Source organism: Orycteropus afer, unplaced genomic scaffold, assembly GCF_000298275.1.
Source record: "Orycteropus afer afer isolate SDZICR_OR568_19922 unplaced genomic scaffold, OryAfe1.0 scaffold00312, whole genome shotgun sequence".
Taxonomy (NCBI): Eukaryota; Metazoa; Chordata; class Mammalia; order Tubulidentata; family Orycteropodidae; genus Orycteropus; species Orycteropus afer.
Window position 1 is genome coordinate 3,929,263 of NW_006921899.1, and position 18,989 is coordinate 3,948,251.

General features: G+C 47.3%; 1 protein-coding gene across 1 annotated transcript in view; it reads right to left on the reverse strand.

Annotated features, from left to right (window-relative positions):
- Positions 1 to 973: 973 nt before the first annotated feature.
- The window catches only part of LOC103206354 (protein shisa-9-like), a 36,008-nt gene continuing 17,992 nt past the window's right edge, over positions 974 to 18,989 (reverse strand). Inside the window, exon 4 of the mRNA XM_007951805.2 lies at positions 974 to 1,356. Coding sequence (XP_007949996.2) covers positions 974 to 1,356 — 383 coding nt within the window. The remainder of the gene's footprint in view (positions 1,357 to 18,989) is intronic.

Sequence of the window (18,989 nt, forward strand, 5' to 3'; positions counted from 1 at the left end):
TTCCATCTGGGTCCTCTTCCCACCTCCTTTAGGCTTTTCCAATTGGGGATTTTTTGTCGTCGATGTCATTGCTGATTTTGGAAGTCTTCAAGATTTTGGACATCCTTGGCTGTTCTCATTTTATAGTGGGCTTATAATTTGTTTTCCTTTACAAACACTTTTTTTTTTTTTTTTTCCGTTAATGCTTTCCGGACCCTCTCCCTGCCAGAGAAGCCCGACCCTCTCATTTCAGGGATTGTGGTCTTTATGGAAGTTCTCTAAGATCTTCGTTCCTTCCCATCTGTCAGTGGGTTCAGGGTCTAGTTATTTTTGTGAGTTCATGTGTGTATTGTTTTTTGCTTCCAACATTGATGATATGGAAAGGTCTATAACTAGAATGGTTGGGGTCCAATGGCTGTCTCATGCTTGTCTAAAATGTGTGTCCACTTCTTGGGATTGGAACATGCTTATTACGTGCACACCTTCCTCCCAAAAGATCTCCTCTTCTGGAGTGCACTATTCTCCTGCATCCACCCCCATTCTCTACCCACCTTCATCTTGTCTCTTTCACCCAGAAATAGACAGCATGTGGCAAATGGTGTATGTGCTCAAATGGTCAATTTCTCTAAATTGTGCTACTTTTGTTTGTTTATCATGGATTTCAGTTTCAAGGTAGAAGAAAAGAAAACTTAGCCCCAGAGTTTGGGCATGTGAGCTGGCCATCTTGGGCCTGGCGTCGAAAGAGTGTGCCTCAGTCTCCCCTTTGCTGTACTGCTGAATGTCCATGCTCCGGTGTTCCTCGGATGCCCACCGACACGTTAGGCATGACGCAGGAAAAGCGTGATTCCGTGTCACCAGCAGGTCTGTCATCGGTTCGTGTGGAGAGTGAGTGTGTGTGGGTGCGTGTGTGGGGAGGACAGGGAGGGCGTGGGCGGTATATTTTTTGCCTCTCTCAGTTGAGTGTGGTCTCCAGGACGCTCCCTGCAGAGACAGCTCAGACAGTCACTTCTGTTTTGCTGTTGGTGATGAAGTATGGCTGTGGGGGTGGGTAGTGTTGGGTACGTGTTCCCAAGGGATCACTGGAGCCTGACTCAGCCGTGCCCAGCTTGCCCTTGTTGCCATAAGCCTGCCGCCGAAGGGACTGCTCGTTGGGGTCCCAGCCCTTAAAGTTGCTGGGGGTGGAGTTGTAGGCCAGGGGGTGTGGGGGCATCTTATTGGCGCGGGACTTCTGTCCGTTCTGTTTGGTGGGACCATGCTCAGGGCTGAAGGCCCGTGGCTCATCCTCCACTCTCACAGGGTGCAGAGGTAGGTTCCCCTTGGCAGCCAGCTCGGCCAGGTGCCGTCGCTTGGAGTAGAAGTCGTCGTTGACCTTGTCAGCTGTACAGAGGGGCAGATGGATAAAGAAGGGGAGGAGAGAGGAGGAGGAGGAGGAGAGAGAGAGAGAGAGAGAGAGTGTGTTAAGAATTGACAGGTAAACCAAAGAATAGCATAAACGTGGGCCAACAGTCCAGACAAGACATACACCAGAAATTGCAGCTAGAGCAAAGACAGATGAAAGGGCAGGGCCATGTCTTTCTGCAAAGAAGAGCAAGACCAAGAGTGGAACGGCATTCCCAAAGAACTTCCACCTGTCACCATGGAGTCGATTCCAACTCAAGGCATCCCCATGTGGTACAGAGTAAAACTGGGCTCCATAGGATTCTCTTGGCTGTAATCTTTATGGAAACGGATCACCAGGCCTATCTTTCATGGCAGTGCTGGGTGGGTTTGAACCACCAACCTTTTGATTAGTAGTTGGGCACAAACCGTTGATGTTACTGAGGGAATCTCTATATCCTCTAAAATAAACACTCTGCCCGACGCAGTCACACATCTGCTTCCTTACATCCTTGGCTTTCTTAAGTAACTGAAGTGTTGTTTCTTTGTTATCAAAAGGATGGATCTCCCTTAGAGAAAATACAGAATTTGTTGAGAAATATTCTTATCTATACTCCACCACCCGAGACAGCCAATATCAACATTTGGGTTTGTTTTCTTTGGATCTTACCAGGAAACAGTTGAATTTGGAATTTTCATTTGTTAGACTGAGTGCTTCTGTATTTGCTTTGAACCATTATGCAGATCTATGTTCAAATCCCTAGTTTGTCACCTACTAGCTGTGTAACTTTGACTAAATGATTTAATTTCTGTTACCACTGGCTCCTGTATATGGAAGGCAATTACAATAAAGAAGTCTATCTGATAGGGTTGACTGAAGGGTTAAAAGTGTGATGTATGTAATGTGTTAGCTATCAGCCACCACCCCCATCATCATCATTATTGTAACTTTGCTTCAACTTCTCACGTAACATTCCACCAGATATGTTCCCATGTTGCTATAAATCATTAATAAACAGCATTTTGACACCCACATAATATTTCACTGAGTGTAACCACTGAAATTAATCAATCTCCCTATTGATAAATATTCAAGTTGTGCTGGAATTCTGCTATTATAAATAAAGCTAACAAGAGAATCTTCTGACCCAATGCTCTCTTTGTATTTAGAATTTTAAATATATAATAATTTAAAAAAATATTTTCTCAATCCTACATCAGGGGATAGCAAACTATGGCCACGGGCCAAATCTGGTCCGCTGTGTATTTCGAAAGAAACATTCATGGGAATACACCAATACCCATTCCTTTACATACTGTCTATGGCTGTTTTTACTCCGATATGAGAAAGCTGAGTATTTGTGACAAAGATTGTATGCTCCAGAAAGCCTGACATACTTACCATCAGTTCTTTGCTAAATAAGCTTGCTGACCCCTGGTCTAGATTACATGAAGTGGAATTACTTGGCCAAAGGATATAGACATTGTTAAGGCTGTTGATACATCTGCCAACTACTCTCCAAAGGAGTATATCAATTGCCACTGCCTTCCACCACACTGTTTCCAGCACTGATTGGCTGATTTGCTAATTCCATGAGACCTCCTTTTACTTTCTCATATTTAACCTACTATTCTTTCATTGTAAGAGTCTCTCTACTTTTAATTTCTTAACATAAACCTGTTCAATCTGTATCACTCAGATTGTAAATATTCACTGCTCTTTCATCCACATTTCTAACATTCCAAGATATTGCACCTAAGGGTTTATGTAAATTCACAGAGACCATCACAGTCCCATGCTTCTTTTCTCTTTTGACCCTTTAAACAACCCCCAGAGATAGAAAACCAAAACCAAACTCACTGCCGTCAAGTCGGATCCGACTCATAGCGACCCCTCCTTGGGTTTCTGAGGCAGTATCACTGTGGAAATAGATTGTCCAATCTTCCTTCTGAGGAGTGGCTGGTGAGTTTGAACTGCCAGCCTTTTGGCTGGCAGTCAAATGCCTTAGGCACTATGCCACCAGAGCTCCTAGAGATAGAAAGGTGGGGCTTATTACCCCTGCATGGCAGATGAGAGAAAAATTTAGCTCAGCGACATGAAGGACTTCTTTTCAGAAAGTTTTAAAGCAAAACAGACTCAGAGGCATTCAACTCTTGCCCTCTCAGCACAAATGCACAGAGAAGCCTCCAGAAGGAGTGACCATTGGGTCCCGTGTGTAAAACCTTCCATACCCAACCATTCTCAGCTCCACTGAGTTGGTCATTTGGTGAACCTGGCATTGGGTACCCTCTGGGCATTGAAAAGTGCTTAGTATCTGGAGCAAGACATGAAGCAATGAGAAAGCTGGGAGCTCTGGTAGCGTAGTGCCTAAGGCACTGGACTGCTAACCAGAGGGTTGGCGGTTCAAACCCACCAGCAACTCCTCGGAAGGAAGATGGGGCCAGCTACTTCCATAGTGATATGCCACGGAAACCCAAGGAGGGGTCGCTATGAGTCGGGTCTGACTCGAGGGCAACAACAACAACAGCATGGGCTCTGGAGTCAGGCAGACCTGAATTTATGTCACCTCAGTAATACCACTTAACCTCTTATGCTTCTATTTCCTTACGTGTAAAATGGAGGTAATAGTAACCACCCCTAGAATTACCACAGGGAAGAAATTTTACAAGATATACACACTATATAGCACAGTAGGAACAACTATTCGATACATGTATTTTATCTGTCACCTGCCTTATGAAAGAGGCACTGGCTGAGATTCAACAGACTCAGTCTGTGACAGGTTACCTACTAGGCACAAGGAAGATATGCATCAAACCAAGCACCCTTTTCTTCCTTTCATCTACCATGTTTGCCGAGTGCCTCATTTGCCCTGTGACTGGGCATGCAAAGAGGACTTGATCTATAATGTGGGAATTGCTCAGGGAAGGCTTCCTGGAGGAAGTGCACTTTAGCTGAGATCTGAATGTGAAGTGTAGCATTTATGGCAAGAAAGCATGTTGTATATTGCAAGACTGGTGACAGTACTCTGCAGTTCCTTCCATCAAAAGGTGGAGTCTATTTCCCTACCCCGTGAATCTGGGATGGCCTTGTGGCTGGCTTTGAGCAGCAGAATATGGCAGAAGTCCTCAGCCTGGGCTTTTAGGGGCTCTTCAAACCCTTCATCCATGTGAAGAAGGAAGCCCAGGATAGCCTCCTGGAGGTTGAGAAATCTGTAGCCTGGTTGCCCATGTCCAACATAGCCAACAGCCCTCTAACTCTCAGATAAACAAAAGGCCACCCAAGGTCATACATTCATCACCAAGCCTGCTGACCACAGGTACTGAGGAAGCCCACCAGAGAGCGCCCAATGTAGCCCAAACCAGAAATACTGGCCAGCTGACACTGAATAGGAGTCTAATAAACGGTTGTGATGTCAAACCCCTCAGAGCCTCTGGATGGTGAGAACAGTTAACGCACTCAGTTGCTAACTGAAAGGTTGGAAGTCCCAGTTCACCCAGAGGTGCCTCAGTAAGAAAGGCCTGGTGATCTGCGTCTGAAAAATCAGCCACTGGAAAACCCTGCCAAGCACACTGACACACATGGGCTCAGCATGAGTGTGAGTCAACACAATGTCAACTGTTTTTGGTTTTGTTTTGATGTTAAGCCATGAAGTCTGGAGCAACTGGTTATGCAACAATAGGTAAGTGACACAGAACAGCACTGACAAATGCTTTGAGCAAGAAGAGCATGGGAGCGACAAGAAACTGAAGGGTGTCTGTGTATGGCGGAGGGAAGAAAGCAAGGGGACACATCACCTACTGTCCTGTCAACCAGACTGGCTCAACCAGAGTTACAATATGTCTGACCACCCTCCCTCCCTCCACTAGACTCAGGTGTTTTAGGGATGTGCTGGGCAGACTCAGATTTGGTGCCTGGGGCATGAAATGATCCTCCAAGAGATATTGTCAAGATAATTGCAACCACATGGGAGCTGTCCGTGTACTAGGAAATGCAATTGTGATGACGGTCCCTTCCCATGGTAGTTCTGGTTCCCTCTGACTTGAATCCGGTGGAGGAGGAGGAGGAGGAGGAAACACTTACCTGACCCCTCTCGGCTGTATGCAGTGTGGTCCCTGTCTTAATATATTAAAAAGCTCCTTGTGAAAGAAATAATGGATTCACTGAACAGCCTTGTAAGCCCCATTAATAAACGCATTAACCTAATCAGCCCTGGTATCTCGTGGGCAGATGGCTGACAGGCCGACCAGGAAACAGATGTGTAAGTCTTTCAACAATACTGGTCCTCTTGGTTTGATTTGTTTTTTTCCCCCTTTCTCTCTCATTTAAAAAGAGGAAGAATGAAAGAAAAAGGCGTGTTCTTTCCAATGAGCCTAATTGCCTTGAAGGAACCGGGGCTGTAAAATTAAACTGTACCTTCCTCCATCTGTCTCTCTCTTAATTAGCAGCAGACACTTGTACAGGTGCAGGATGGAGCATCGCTTCCCTGGAAATGGAGTGAGTCAAGATAATAATCAGTTTTCACCACGGGCTGCACATCTGAGGGTCTCGGCAGGTGGTCTCCCACGACCTTCTTTCCTTGGCCTAATGTTTCCTTAAGGAAGGGTTCCCAATGCTCATGGTTATTTGGTGTGAATCTCGGGTCTCAGGTGATGAATTTCACCTGGTAAGCAATGTCCCAACCAAAGTTTGCAGCATTGCTCATCCACCTCTGTCTCTGATCCACGGGTAAGATAAGAAAAACATCACTCTTCTTAACACACTCAAGAATAAGATCTAAATCCTTTGCTGTGGTCTACAAGGTCTGCATTACTTGGACTCCAGCTACCATCATCTCTTCCACCTTCACCCAAGGTTCTTCCCTTCTGTTCTTGAACATGCCAAGTGTATCAGCATCTCAGGGCCTCTGGACTGTATCGCTGCTATTCTCTGCCAAAGGCATTCTTCTTTTTGGTTGCGTATCTGGATCCCGCCGTCATTTGGCTCTTTGATCCAACATCATCTCAGTAAAGCCCTGCTGATGACCCAGTCCTTTAAAGGAGCCCCACCTCAACTTGCTTTTTTCACCTCTCCCTATTTTTCTATGTTCATGGTCTGTATCATGATATGAAATTATTTTTCTAAATTACTGTGTATTGTCCAACACTCTTCACTACAAGAATATAAGAGCCAATTAGGATGGAGGTCTTACCTGTTTGCCTCTGCTGTCCCCCTGACACCTGGCTCAGAGCCTGGAACACAGTGGTGTTGTTAGCTGTCACAGAGTTGGCTCCCAATGCACGGTGACCCCAGGTATCATGGAAAGGTTGCCCAATCCAGCGCCGTCCCCATGAGTGGCTGCAGACTGGACCACAAGGTTTTCATTGGCTGATTTTCAGAAGCAGATCACCAGCCCTTTCTTCCTAGTCCATCTTAGTCTGGAACCTCTTCTGAAACCTACTCTTCACCACTGCAACATGCAAGCCCCCAATGACAGATGGTGGTGGCTCAGCAGGAGGTGCATGAGTCGGGACTCAAACCCTGGTGTCCCACATGGAAGGTGAGAATTCTACCTCGGAACCACCGATGCCTCACTGGTATACAGCAGGGGTTCAAGAACACACACTTGATGAAGGAAGACAGTGAAGGTATCTCAATTCCAATGACGTTCTCTAATTACAAATGGACAAGATGTCTCCTCTTCAGGTCATCTAGTCTACGCTGGTCATCTGGTCTATGTTGATCATCTAGTCTACGATGACCATCTAGTCTATGTTGCAAAAGACTTAGTGGCCTGTTTGTCACAGGGGCTGAAAGGATAAGTCCCTCCATCTCTGGGACAGGAGAACCAGGCTGCTGCCTCAGCTTCAGATCTTTGTCTGAAAACTTACAGAAGCTTGGATGTTCTTTGGCCATCCTAGCCCAAGGGAGGCAGAATGGAGTCAGGCCAAGGGGCAGGGATTGGTTAAAGAGTCTTCAGAGATACAACAGAAGACTGAGTTTTGGCATGGTCTCCTTCCTCATTCACCCACACAAGTCAGTACTAAACCGAGTCATGTCGTTGTTAGTTGTCCTTGAGTCAGTACCAACTCATGGTGGTCTCATGTACAACAGACCAAGGCACTGCCTGGTCCTGCCCCACCTTCACAATCCCTGCTAGGCTCAAGTCCATTGTTGCAGGTACTGTGTACTTCGGGTACTTTCCAGCATAAGGGGCTCCTCTTCCAGCACTGTATTAGGCAATGTTCTATTGTGCTCTGTAAGGTTTTCCCTGGCTCATTTTTGGAAGGAGATTGTAAGGTTTTTCTTCCTAGTCTGTCTCAATCTAGAAACTCTGCTGAAACCTGTCCACCATGGATGACACTGTTGGTATTTCAGATACCGATGGCTAAGCTTCTAGCACCACAGCAACATGCAAGCCACCACCGTGTGACAAATTGACATCTCACCTTGACCTGTGCCAGGTACCAACCTAGAAAGATTACATTTGTTACCCTTCTTAATCATCTCAACAGTCTAACGAGGTGGTGTTGTTGTTGTTATGTGCCGTCGAGTTGGCCCTGACTCATAGCGACCCCTCCTTGGGTTGCCGAGGCAGTATCACCAAGGAAGTAGATTGCCCAACCCTCCTTTCCAAGGTAGGTGCTATCATTATTCCCGTTTTATAACTGGGGAAACTGGGGCTCAGAGAGCCTTGGAAACTTGTCCAATTGATGGAGCTAGGATTTGAACCAAGGATAGCCTAGCCCAATGTTTGAATTCATGAAGAAAACACTCACCATTTATTCAGCCATCTACCTGCCTAGCAGAAGATGAGGCTTGAGAAGGGTCTTACTTGCTAGAAAGTTTCCTCCTAAACCCAATAAAATGAAGGAAGGAGTGAGAATTATGCAGGGCAAACAGTTGTCTTGATTCTTCCTCTCAAAACATCAGGGATGGGGTGCAGTATACAGGGAAATATAAGATTCTCAAGAGAAAACATCAAAATGTCACAGCTGGAAGTCTGATGAAGCTCTAAATCCTCCCAAGGCAAACAACAAAAAAAAGAGAGTCTCCTCTCTTCTTCCAGGTGGGGCTGGTGGTGGCACGTGGCTCCCTGTGCAGGTTCTTCCAGCTGCAGGTGGACTACTGCAGAGATAAGGGCATTAAACTCCTCTGAGGTACAGTGATATTGGCTGGAGCACTGGCCAGTCCCAGACAGAGTTGGGCTATATAAAGGGCTTCTTATAGAACTGACAGAGGACCAAGGGTTCTTCATCCAGATGATACTCCATCAGGCACTTCAGCCATATTATCTCATTTAGCTAATCCCCGACACCAGTGAGGCACATGTAGTTGTCCGGGCTTCTCACCACAAAACATTGATTCTCTTTGTGGCAATGGAGTAAGGTCATCTTTTGAGATATTAAACCAATATTTCTTTTCTTTGTGCTTTCATGACTCCTACCTACCACTCAAATACTTTAGATGAGGCCAAAGTACTGGTTTTGAATCCTACACGAAGCTTTTGAAAACCGGGGAGAACCCCTAGTCTTTAAGACATCAGCAGTAAGGTTGGAGAACATTGGGAAAGAAGGAGGGAGTAAAATGGCTGAGAGCTTGAAGAGTCCATACACAAGGTTTAAACAGTCTATAACAAAGCTTGTATGGATGCACACCTGATTTTTGGGATTGCAAAATCTCTTTCACAATATGGCGGAAGAAGCAGATGGATCTAAGGTCAACTCCCAACTCCTCCACTTACAAGCTTGAGACGTTGGGAAGTTATCTTCTTGCTAAGTCTCAGTTATACGACGGAAAATAACAGTGTTACATGGCAGGGGACTGAGAGCATTAAAGGGAATTCTGCAAAGCACTAACAATGTCCTTGCCTAAGAGGAGGTATTCAATAGATGGTAGCTATTGTTGTCATTGTCAGAAAGTGAAAAGAACATAAAATGAGGGTAATGAAATCTACTTTTCAGAGTGTGGGGGAGCAGTCAATGAGACAAGGGATATAAAAGCACAAAATAGCATGCATGGCACAGAGCGCTGGTAGTGTGACTGGCTCCCATGGAGTCGGCCCCCGCTGACGCTGACCTCATGCAAAATGGAACGGAACAAAACGCGGCACCATGACCATGATCATTTGCAGATCAAACCGTTGGGATCCACAGGGCTCTTACTGGCTGCTTTTGGGAAGCAGATCACCAGGCCTTTCTACCTAGCTAGCGCATTAAGATGCGGAAGCTCCCCTGAAACCCGCTCAGCATCATGGTAACGTGCCAGCCTCACCGACAGATGAGTGCTGGCTGTGCTTGAGACGCACTTGATGGGAAGCGAGCGAACCCTCATCTTCTGCATGGAAGGTCAGAATTCTATTACTGGACCATCACTACTTCCATATGGCACATAGTGTAAAAAAACAAACAAAAACCTGTTGTTGAGGTTGACTCTGACTCACAGCGCCCCTAGAGGACAGAGTGGAACTGCCCCAGAGGGTTTCCAGGACTGTCAATCTTTACAGAAGCAAACCCCAAACCAAACTCAGTGCCATGGAGTTGATTCTGACTCACAGAATCAGAATGGACTGTTGCACCCCTTGAAGACAGAGCAGAACTGCCCCATAGGGTTTCCAAGGCTGTCAATCTTCACAGAAGCAAGACTGCCTCCTCTTTCTCCAACAGAGGGGCTGGTAGATTTGAATCACTGACCTTTAAGTTAGTAGCAGAGCACTGTAACCACTGTGCCACCAGAGCTCCTGGGTGGCACATAGTAGGAGTCCTTAAATGTGTATCCCCTTCTTTCGTGAGAATCTGAAGCAGGTGGAGTCTAGCTCCCGAGAACTGTTCTTTTTCCCTTGGGCACCTAGCCACCAGGATCCAAATTCAATTTCCCAGCCTTCCTAGAAGCTAAATTTGGTCCCATGACTGGTTTCTCACCAGTGGAATGTGACGTGTTCAGTTTCCACTTCACCTCACTTGCTTGAAAGAAAACTGCCCAGAGGTTCTTCTCTTTCCCTTTCCCACAGGCTAGAAGGATGCTATGACAACAACCAATAATTCCAGTCCAGATGACAATACAGGAGGGGGAGTGGGGAGGTTGGAGGAACCTGGGTCCCTGAGAGACTTCCGGGAGCTGAGCTGCCCGACTAACTTGCCCCCGCACTTTGCAACTATGACGCGATCTAGACGTATACTTCCTTCTTGCTTCTTGTTGTTAGCTGTTAATGAGTCCACCCTGACCCATGGTGACCCCATTCACCACAGAACACAACACTGCCTGGTCCTGCACCATCTCCACGATCAACTGCAGATTAGACCATTGCAATCCATAGGGTTCCACTGGCTAATTTTCAGAAAAAGATCACCAGGCCTTTATTCCTACTCCATCTGAGTCCGGAAGCTCTGCTGAAAGCTGTTCATTACCCAAGCCGCACGCCCACCAGCCTCCACTGATGGGTGGATGGGGGCTGCACATGACATGCACTGGCTGGGGATCGAACCCAGGTCTCCCACATGGAAAGTGAGGAGGAGTCTACCACTATAGGTCCTAAGCTGCTTAACTGTGGGCCCTGTTGTTATAGTAGAACAGTATTTAATTTTTCTTACATAGGAAAGTTTTTTGAGTCTCCTTTTTATGTTCTTCACAAGCTTAATTGAAAACTAAAAAGAGGGAGGTTTGCAACCAATGTCATGAAACAAAACGTCTATCAATTATTGAATGGAAAACTGATTTGCGTTGTAAACTTTCACCCAAGCCACAATAAAAAGTTTTAAAATAAAATAAAAAGTACAAGAGGAGACAATTGTTAAAAAAATACCCAGATATTTCCCTCTTCCTTTGAAATACCTGCTGGAAAGCTGCACAGGTTCCTAAAGCTGTCCCAGCAGGCAGAAAAAAGAAAGGCAGGGGAAAAAAAGACCAATTTCCAAGGCAGGAGAGGGCCAGGGAGGAGACGGGAAGGTTTGTTTTCATAGTGAATTAGCCCCATTTTACCTTGTTTGGGGCATTGCCGCAGAGACACAAACGGGAAATCACATTTCAACCAGGTCCTAATGAAGTTCGCCTCCCAGACCTCCCTGTGGGGGCCCCATATTTTCCCCAAAGTTTTAGTTCTTTAAGAGAGAAAATTGGAAAGGCGAGCCCAGGAGCTTGGCCCTTCTCTGTCTTAACCCTGAGGGCTCCCAATGGGCATCACCGTGCCTTTGCAGAGGAGGCTTGTGTGTGCCTGGCTTGGCTTTGCGCCCTGGTTGCTCAGACTGTCTCCTGAGCCTCTACTGGGGCTGCAGGGACCCTCTCTTAACCCTTGCTGCTGGCAGCTGTCTGAGACCTCAGGCCCTCCTCTGTCTCTTCTCTCAGGCTGACCGGCTGTGTGGCCCCATTTTCCAAAAGCTGTTGACCAAAGGTGGGTGGGCTTGTCTCCAGCCAGTGCTGACCTCAAAGCTTCCGGCACAGCAGGCCCCAGATGGAAACAGTGTGCCCCTCACTGCCTTTCACCCACCCTACGTGGTTGCTCCATGTTGTCATTATGTATGCCATTGAGTTGATGCCGACTCATAGTGAAGGTTATGTGTCAACTTGGCTGGGCCTGGTTTTGAGTGGCTGGGCAGCTGGATGTTGTTATTGCCCATGATGAGACTGGTCATCACCTCCATGGTGGAATCAACTGGAGCAGCTGAGTAGCTGCCTTAGGGATGTGGTCTGCTTCCTGTATACAAGGAGAAGCTTTAGGAATGGTCTGTAGCTTTTTGGCACACTTGGACCCTGCATGTGGCCAAGTCTCCACTCAGCAGCCTGCCATGTTGTCTGCCAGTCTTGAGACTCTTAATGAACATGAATCAACGGCCTGCTGTGTGGGTTTGGTAGTATCGGGACTGTGCCTTTTTACTTGTCAACCTTGGGCTCATCAGCCTCAGCAGCCAGCAGCTGCCTGAGTGAAGAACGCCTCAAGCTTCAGTGGGCTGGGACCAGGAGGCAGAGCTGAAGCCCAAGCTCAAGGGGCTTTCATCCAGCCCCTAGAGCTGGCGCTTTGAATCAGACTTCTAGTCTACAAAACTATAAAAGAATAAATTCCTGTTTGTTAAAGCCATGGTATTTCCACTAGAGCAGCACTAGATGACCAGAACAGTGACCTTAAAGGATAAGGTAAACTGCCATAGTTTCCTAGGCTGTAAACAGGAGCCAACTGCAAGGTCTTCTCTCCTACGCCACTGGGGGGTTCAAACGGCCGACCTTTCAGTTAGCAGCCAAGTGCTCAGTCACTGGGCCACCAGGGCTCCTCTGCTGCTCCACAGATGGAGGCATTTATTTCAGGAATTCTGGGTCTCGTTTGCCTTCTGGTCAGCCAGTCAGCTGGTATAATTTTATATAACTGGTGGTTTTTGAATGAAAATGAACGAAGGTGAAGAATCTTTGGTCCTCTGTGGGCTTGGGACCACAGTGCCAGGGGATATCAAGCTCAATTGGCATAACACACTCTACAAAAACACTGTCCCACATTCTACTTTGGCAAGTAGCGACTAGGATCTTAAAAGCTTGCAAGAGGCCATCTAGATGAGATTATGAGTCTCTCCTCATCCAGAGCAAAGAAGAATGAAGAAAACCAAAGACACACGGAAACAACAAATCCAAGGGACTGGTACACCATGCGATCCTCAGCCTATATGACTATGAGACTAGAAGAACTAGATGGTGTCCAGTTACCACTGTCAGCCACTCAGAGGGGGATCTATGTGGGAGATCCTGGATAGAGAGGGAGAGCAATGTGGAACAAAACTCAAAATAATTTTGGGAAAAAAAAAGGCACCAGGTTTGCTGGTCTGACAAAGCCTGATGGAACCACTGAGACTATGGCCCCTAGCTGCCCTTCAGGTCTGGAACTGAATCCATTCCTGTGGCTTCCAGCCAAACAAAAGAGGCATAGGAGCTGAACATTTACTTTAGGTAGATACACTCCTTAGAGAGATCAATCATGGGAAAAAGAAGGGCTGTGTCTGTACAGGGAGACAGCTCAGGGGGCAGGAGTGCATGGAGGGAAGGACATAGGGAAGAGGTAACTATGGAGAGGAAATGGGAAATTGTAATCAACGTCATGAGACAAAGTGTATGTGAGCTGCTATATGGAAAGTTAATTTGCTGTGTAAATATTCACCCAAATCACAATAAAAATTAAAAAATAAAAATCAATCTTTGGTTCTACTCAACTGTAGCTTCCTAGGACCATCCTGTAGGAGGTAATGATGCGATTTGGGGCCCAGTGTTAGATGAAAGGGAGCCTACTGTGCTACAAATGGTTCACATGCTCAGCTGCTAAGCAAAAGGGTGGAGGTTCAAGTTTATGAAGAAGCACCTCGTTAGAAAGGCCTGGCTATCTACTTCTGAAATAAAAACAGCCGTCGAAATCCCAAGGAGCATAATTCAACTTGGACACATATGGCATCTCTGCAAGTTGGAGTCAATTCGAGAGCTGCTGGTGGGTGGTGGTTAGACTGAACGCAGCAATGGCTTCAATCTTCACTCTTCTCTGTGCCTACACTCTTCCATGTGGCTCTGGAACTTCTTCAAATCAGAAGGAGATTTTGTTTCGCTACCACTGGAGGCTGAGTTCAGTGATTAATGAACATTAGCAGACAGGCCACAAACCTGCATTGGAGGAAGCTCTTGCTGGCTTTTGGCAGCTCTCTTGCACCTCTGGGATCATTGTCAGAACGTGTCTGGGCTACTCCTCTCTGAGGATGAGAGAAGGGGGGAGTGGAACCAAGTCACCCCAATCATTCCATCTAAAACCAGCCTACAGCAGGGAGCAGCCAGCCAACTCCCAGATAAAGTGGTGAACCTGGCTGAGACAGAGAGCCTCCCACTCGGGGGAACCACCAGCCCCCAGACACATGATCTACATAAATGCTGAGCTAAATACATTTCAAGCAGTAAGATCTAAGGCTGTTCGTCACACAGCATTACTGAAGCAAGAGGTAATTGATACAAACACCAATCGTTCACCCTGCTTCTAAGGGTAGTCCCCCGTGTTTCGGTAAGGATCCATTGCTCCCCTATTCTTAATCCATATGGTTTGGATGACACACCCCTCCACGCCCTACCATTCCTCAGTGACTCCAAACAACCCATTTCATTGTCTTCACCTGGATGATGGGACATGACAAGACTAGCCAATCAGAGCAAAGTCTGGGATGTTTACTTGTAAAGGGAACCAAAGACAGCAATGATCCCAAACTTCTCATTTAATAAAACCAGAAAACCAAACCCACTGGAATCAAGTCAATTCTGACTCATAATGACCCTCGTTGGGTTCTCGAGGGGGTAAATCTTTACAGAAGTAGATTGCCCCATCTTCCTTCCAAAGAGTGGCTGGTGGGTTTGAACCGCCAACCTTCTGGTTAACAGTCAAATGCCTTAGGCACTGCACTACCAGAGCTCTCTTTCTCATTTAACAGGAGAGGCAATTAAAGCTGTGGGAGCAAGGACACTCGACTGAGTAGAAGCAGCACTGGGTTGAGAACACAGGTCTCCCTCACTTCCACCTGGTTGGTTTTCTGCTGTTTCTCAGCCTCTCCTCAGAAAAGCCAACAGGACTCCCTGTGCATGTCACGCCCAGCTTCATTTAATAATTAAGTCACAGAGTGTTTGCTGAGTGCCTACTATATGCACACATCCTTAGACCACCCATCAGGGCCTGGGGACGGGTAGTGTGTCTGGTGTCATATCCCTCTGTGGCTTTGGGCAACCTCCTTCATCTCATGGGGACGCACTTTCCTCATCTGTAGAAGCAGAAGTGGCCTTTTCATTCTGAAGACCGTCACCACGAGGACTAAGAATTAACTCAGAACCAGAGCTACGTGGAGACTTTGTAACTGTTGGCCCTTTTCAAACGTATTTTCTGTAGTTAGTTCCCATCGAGTCGGCCCCCGACTCATGGCGACTCTACGCACAATGAAATGAAAGGCCGCCTGGTCCTGCCCCATCCTGGTGATCGGCTGTAAACAGGACCATTGTGATCCATAGGGTTTCCATTGCCTGCTTTTCAGCAGTAGATCACCAGGCCTTTCTTCTTACTCTTAGTCTGGAAGTGTCACTGAAACCTGCTTATCATCACAGCAACACACAAGGCTCCGATGATGGGCAGTGGCTATGTGAGGTGCATTGGCCGGGAACTGGACTCGGGTCTTCTGCATGTAAGGTGAGAATTCCACCACTGAGCCACCACTACATGCACTTACATGTATTTAGCACCTAATATGTACCAGCTCCTGTGATAAGAACAAGCAGCCCTGGTGGCGCAGTGGTTAAAGCACTCAGTTGCCAACTGAAAGGCTGGTGTTTTGAACCCACAAGCCACTCCATGGGAGAAAGATGTGGCCGCCCACTTCTGTAAAGAGGTACAGCTTTGGAGACCCTATGGAGCAGTTCTACTCTGTCCAGTGGGGTCTCTATGATTCAACATTGACTCGACGGCAGTGGGTTTTGGGGTTTGGTGCTAAGAACTTGACCTAAATTGTCTCATAAAATTACCCCCAAACTTTATGGCGTGTGGATCCTGTTATTGCCCCTATTGTGGCCATGGTAGAAACAGAAGTTCAGAGAGTGTAAAGTGGACAAGGGCCCACAGCCTAGCTCTGTGAGGGCTGGCGGGAGAAAATCACAGTCCTCTGCTGGCAGTGTTCCCAAGTTCAGTGCCTCAGTGTGGCTCTAGACTAAGGGACAGGCCAGGTCCAAAGATTTATTTTGCAAAACAAACAGATTTCCAAGGCCACAGATTCATCTTGATTAGAACAACTGCAGGGCTTGAGGTGGTTTTCCATCTGTTCTGTGTTTTCAAGCAAATATTCCAGAAGTTCCCAAGGCTGGGCATGGATGGATCCACAGCAGCAACCACTAGGGGGCGACATGCACAGGAAGCCTCAGCCATGAAAAGTGAATAGTGCAAACTCATGTGGCCTGTTTGCCTTTCCTGTCCTGGCAGAGAGGGTTCCCTCCAAAGTGAGTTACTGCCAGTGCAGACGGCAGCAGGAAACGTCTCTTCAGGGAAGCTGTCTTCTCCTTCGCAGCTACTCCTTCAGTATCCAGATGACACAGGCCCCTCTGCCTACATCCCTCCCCACCGCCCAATGTTCCCAAAGTGGGTTCCCAGCAACACGCGTGTCAAGGGATGTTAAGAGGGTACTTGGGCTTCCTTAAAAGAGATCAGACATCAAAAATGTTTGGGAAATAACAGGTTAAACAGAGTTTAACAGATTTTATTACCAGGGGCTTTCTCCTCACCTTTAATTTGCTCACTTGATAATAAGCCATGATAATAACCAGTAACAGCCTTCGTGGCTCCATCAAGTTTCACACGCCTCATACTGTGATGCGTGGTTTGCATGTTCCCTCGTCAGATCCTTGTAACATCCTAGGAGGCAGGTGATATGATTGTTCCCATTTTGCAGATGAGAAAATAGGGGCTCAGAGAGGTTGAATGATTTGAAAGTGACAAGGCTAATAGGTGATGGGGCCAGGACTGGACGTCACACCCAGCCTGTCCCTCCCCATTAAGGAGGTGGCAGAGTAGGGGAGGTTGGGCATAGGAATCCCAGCACTGTTATCATTCCTCCTGCCGAACTCAGGGTCTGGAGGTTGGGGTGTTGTTGTTGTTGTTGTTAGCTGTTGTCGAGATCAGGTCCAACTCATGACAACCCCATGTACACACAACAGATAAAAGGCACTGTCCAGTCCTGAGAAATCTTCATGATCACTGACATATCCAAGTCCACTGCTGCAGCCACTGTGTATTTTGAGTGACTTCCCACCTCCAGGGCCCATCTTCCGGCATTCCACGAGGCAATCTCCTTTTCCCACTGGTTCTCACCAGCTAATTTCCAGAAGTGGGTCCCCAGGCCTTTCTGTCTAGTCTGTATTAGTCGGCTGAAGCCTGTCCATCATTTGAAAGCCCACTGGCAAAGCTTCCAGCAACACAGCAACACCCAAGCCATCACAGTACAACCAACTGGCAGAGGGTGGTAGGGAGCTTAAATGTTGTTATTGTTGTTAGATGCTGTCAAGTCATCTCCGACTCATAGCAACCCTATGTACAACAGAACAAAACACTGCCCAGTCCTGTGCCAGCCTCACAATCCCTGTGTACATGAGCCCATCTCTGCGGCCACTGTGTCAATCCATCACTTTGAGGGTCTTCCCCTTTTTCGATGACCCTCAACTTTACCAAGCATGATATCCTTCTCCAGGGAATGGTCCCTTCTGACAATATGACCAAATAGTGAGACAAAGTCGGGCCATTCTCGCCTCCAAGGAGCATTCTGGCTGTCCTTCTTCCATGACAGGTTTATTGGTTCTTCTGGCAGCCCATGGTACTTTCAGTATTCTTTGCCAACACCACAACTCAAAAGCTTCGACTCTTCTTTGGTCTTCCTTATTCTTTGTCCAGCTTTCAAATGCATAGGATGCAAGACATCTTTGCTCTTCAGCAGTTTGATGAGGTCTTTGGCAGCAGATTTGTCCAGTGCAGTATGTTGTCTGACTTCTTGACTGCTGCATCCATTGGTGTGGATTGTGGAACCAAGTAATATGAAATGGGAGGTTGAATAGAGAGCCCTAATGGGAGATCAAGGACCCCAGAGGGATTTGGGCCTGGCCCTCTCTGAGACTCTCCCCCAGAGAAGGTAGCATAAACCAAGAGGCATTGGCAGGACAGGGACAGTAAGCCCGGTTTGGGTAGAAAAACAGCTTCCAAGTGCATGCTGTTGACCTGCCTTGGAATATTTTCTAAATGCATCAGACAACAGGCTGATAGAAGCACAGAGGTGCTGACTGCCTCTAAACACTGCCACGGGGATCATCGCAGCTTTGTTTTCACAGAGCAGAGGAAAAAAAGTTTATGCCTCAAATTAGCAGGTCTGTCATGTTCCAAATTGTTTGTTTTGCTAAAAATGGACTTTGACATGTGAATAGTTATTATCTAATGCCAGACCCGGAAATCTGTCTCTCTCCAGACAATGACTGGGTAGTCAGGGGTTCTCGTTAGATGTGTCTGTCCGTAGTTCTCTCTCTCTCTCTCTCCCTCCCTCTCCCACTGTGGGAATACAGCGGCCCCTCACAGCTCAGGTTGCTCCTGAGCCTCTGGGACCCTGGTCAAACTCCCCTCTTCAGAACCTTCAGCCCTGAGGAAGATACGTGGAGGCCTAATCACAGGGCCCCAGAGACCCAGCGAGATTTCTCCACTGCAGCGGTTTTTGGAGTGTGGGGCCTGAAGCAGCAGTACTGGCACAGCTAGGAGCCTGGTAGCAAAACACATTCTCAGGCCTCACCCCAGACCCACAAGAAGGTCAGGGTGGAGCCCAGCCACCGGTGGTTTAGCAAGCCCTCCAGGTGATGCTGATGTACCTCAAGTAGATTCAGGGGAAGGACCCCTGGCGGAAAACCAACGGCCTACGTACAGCTCCCTCCTCCTCCCTCACATTCACTCTGTCACTCACTCATTCATTCACTCACGAATTAACCCTCCACTCCATTCTCTTCTCGCCACCCTCTACCCTCCCCGGTTCAGGTCACCATCCTCCCGGGTAACTAAGAGCCTCCCCACTCCAGTCCAAACCCATTGCCAGTGACTTGATTTTGACTCACAGTGACCCTCTAGGACAGAGTAGGAGTGCTCCGTAGG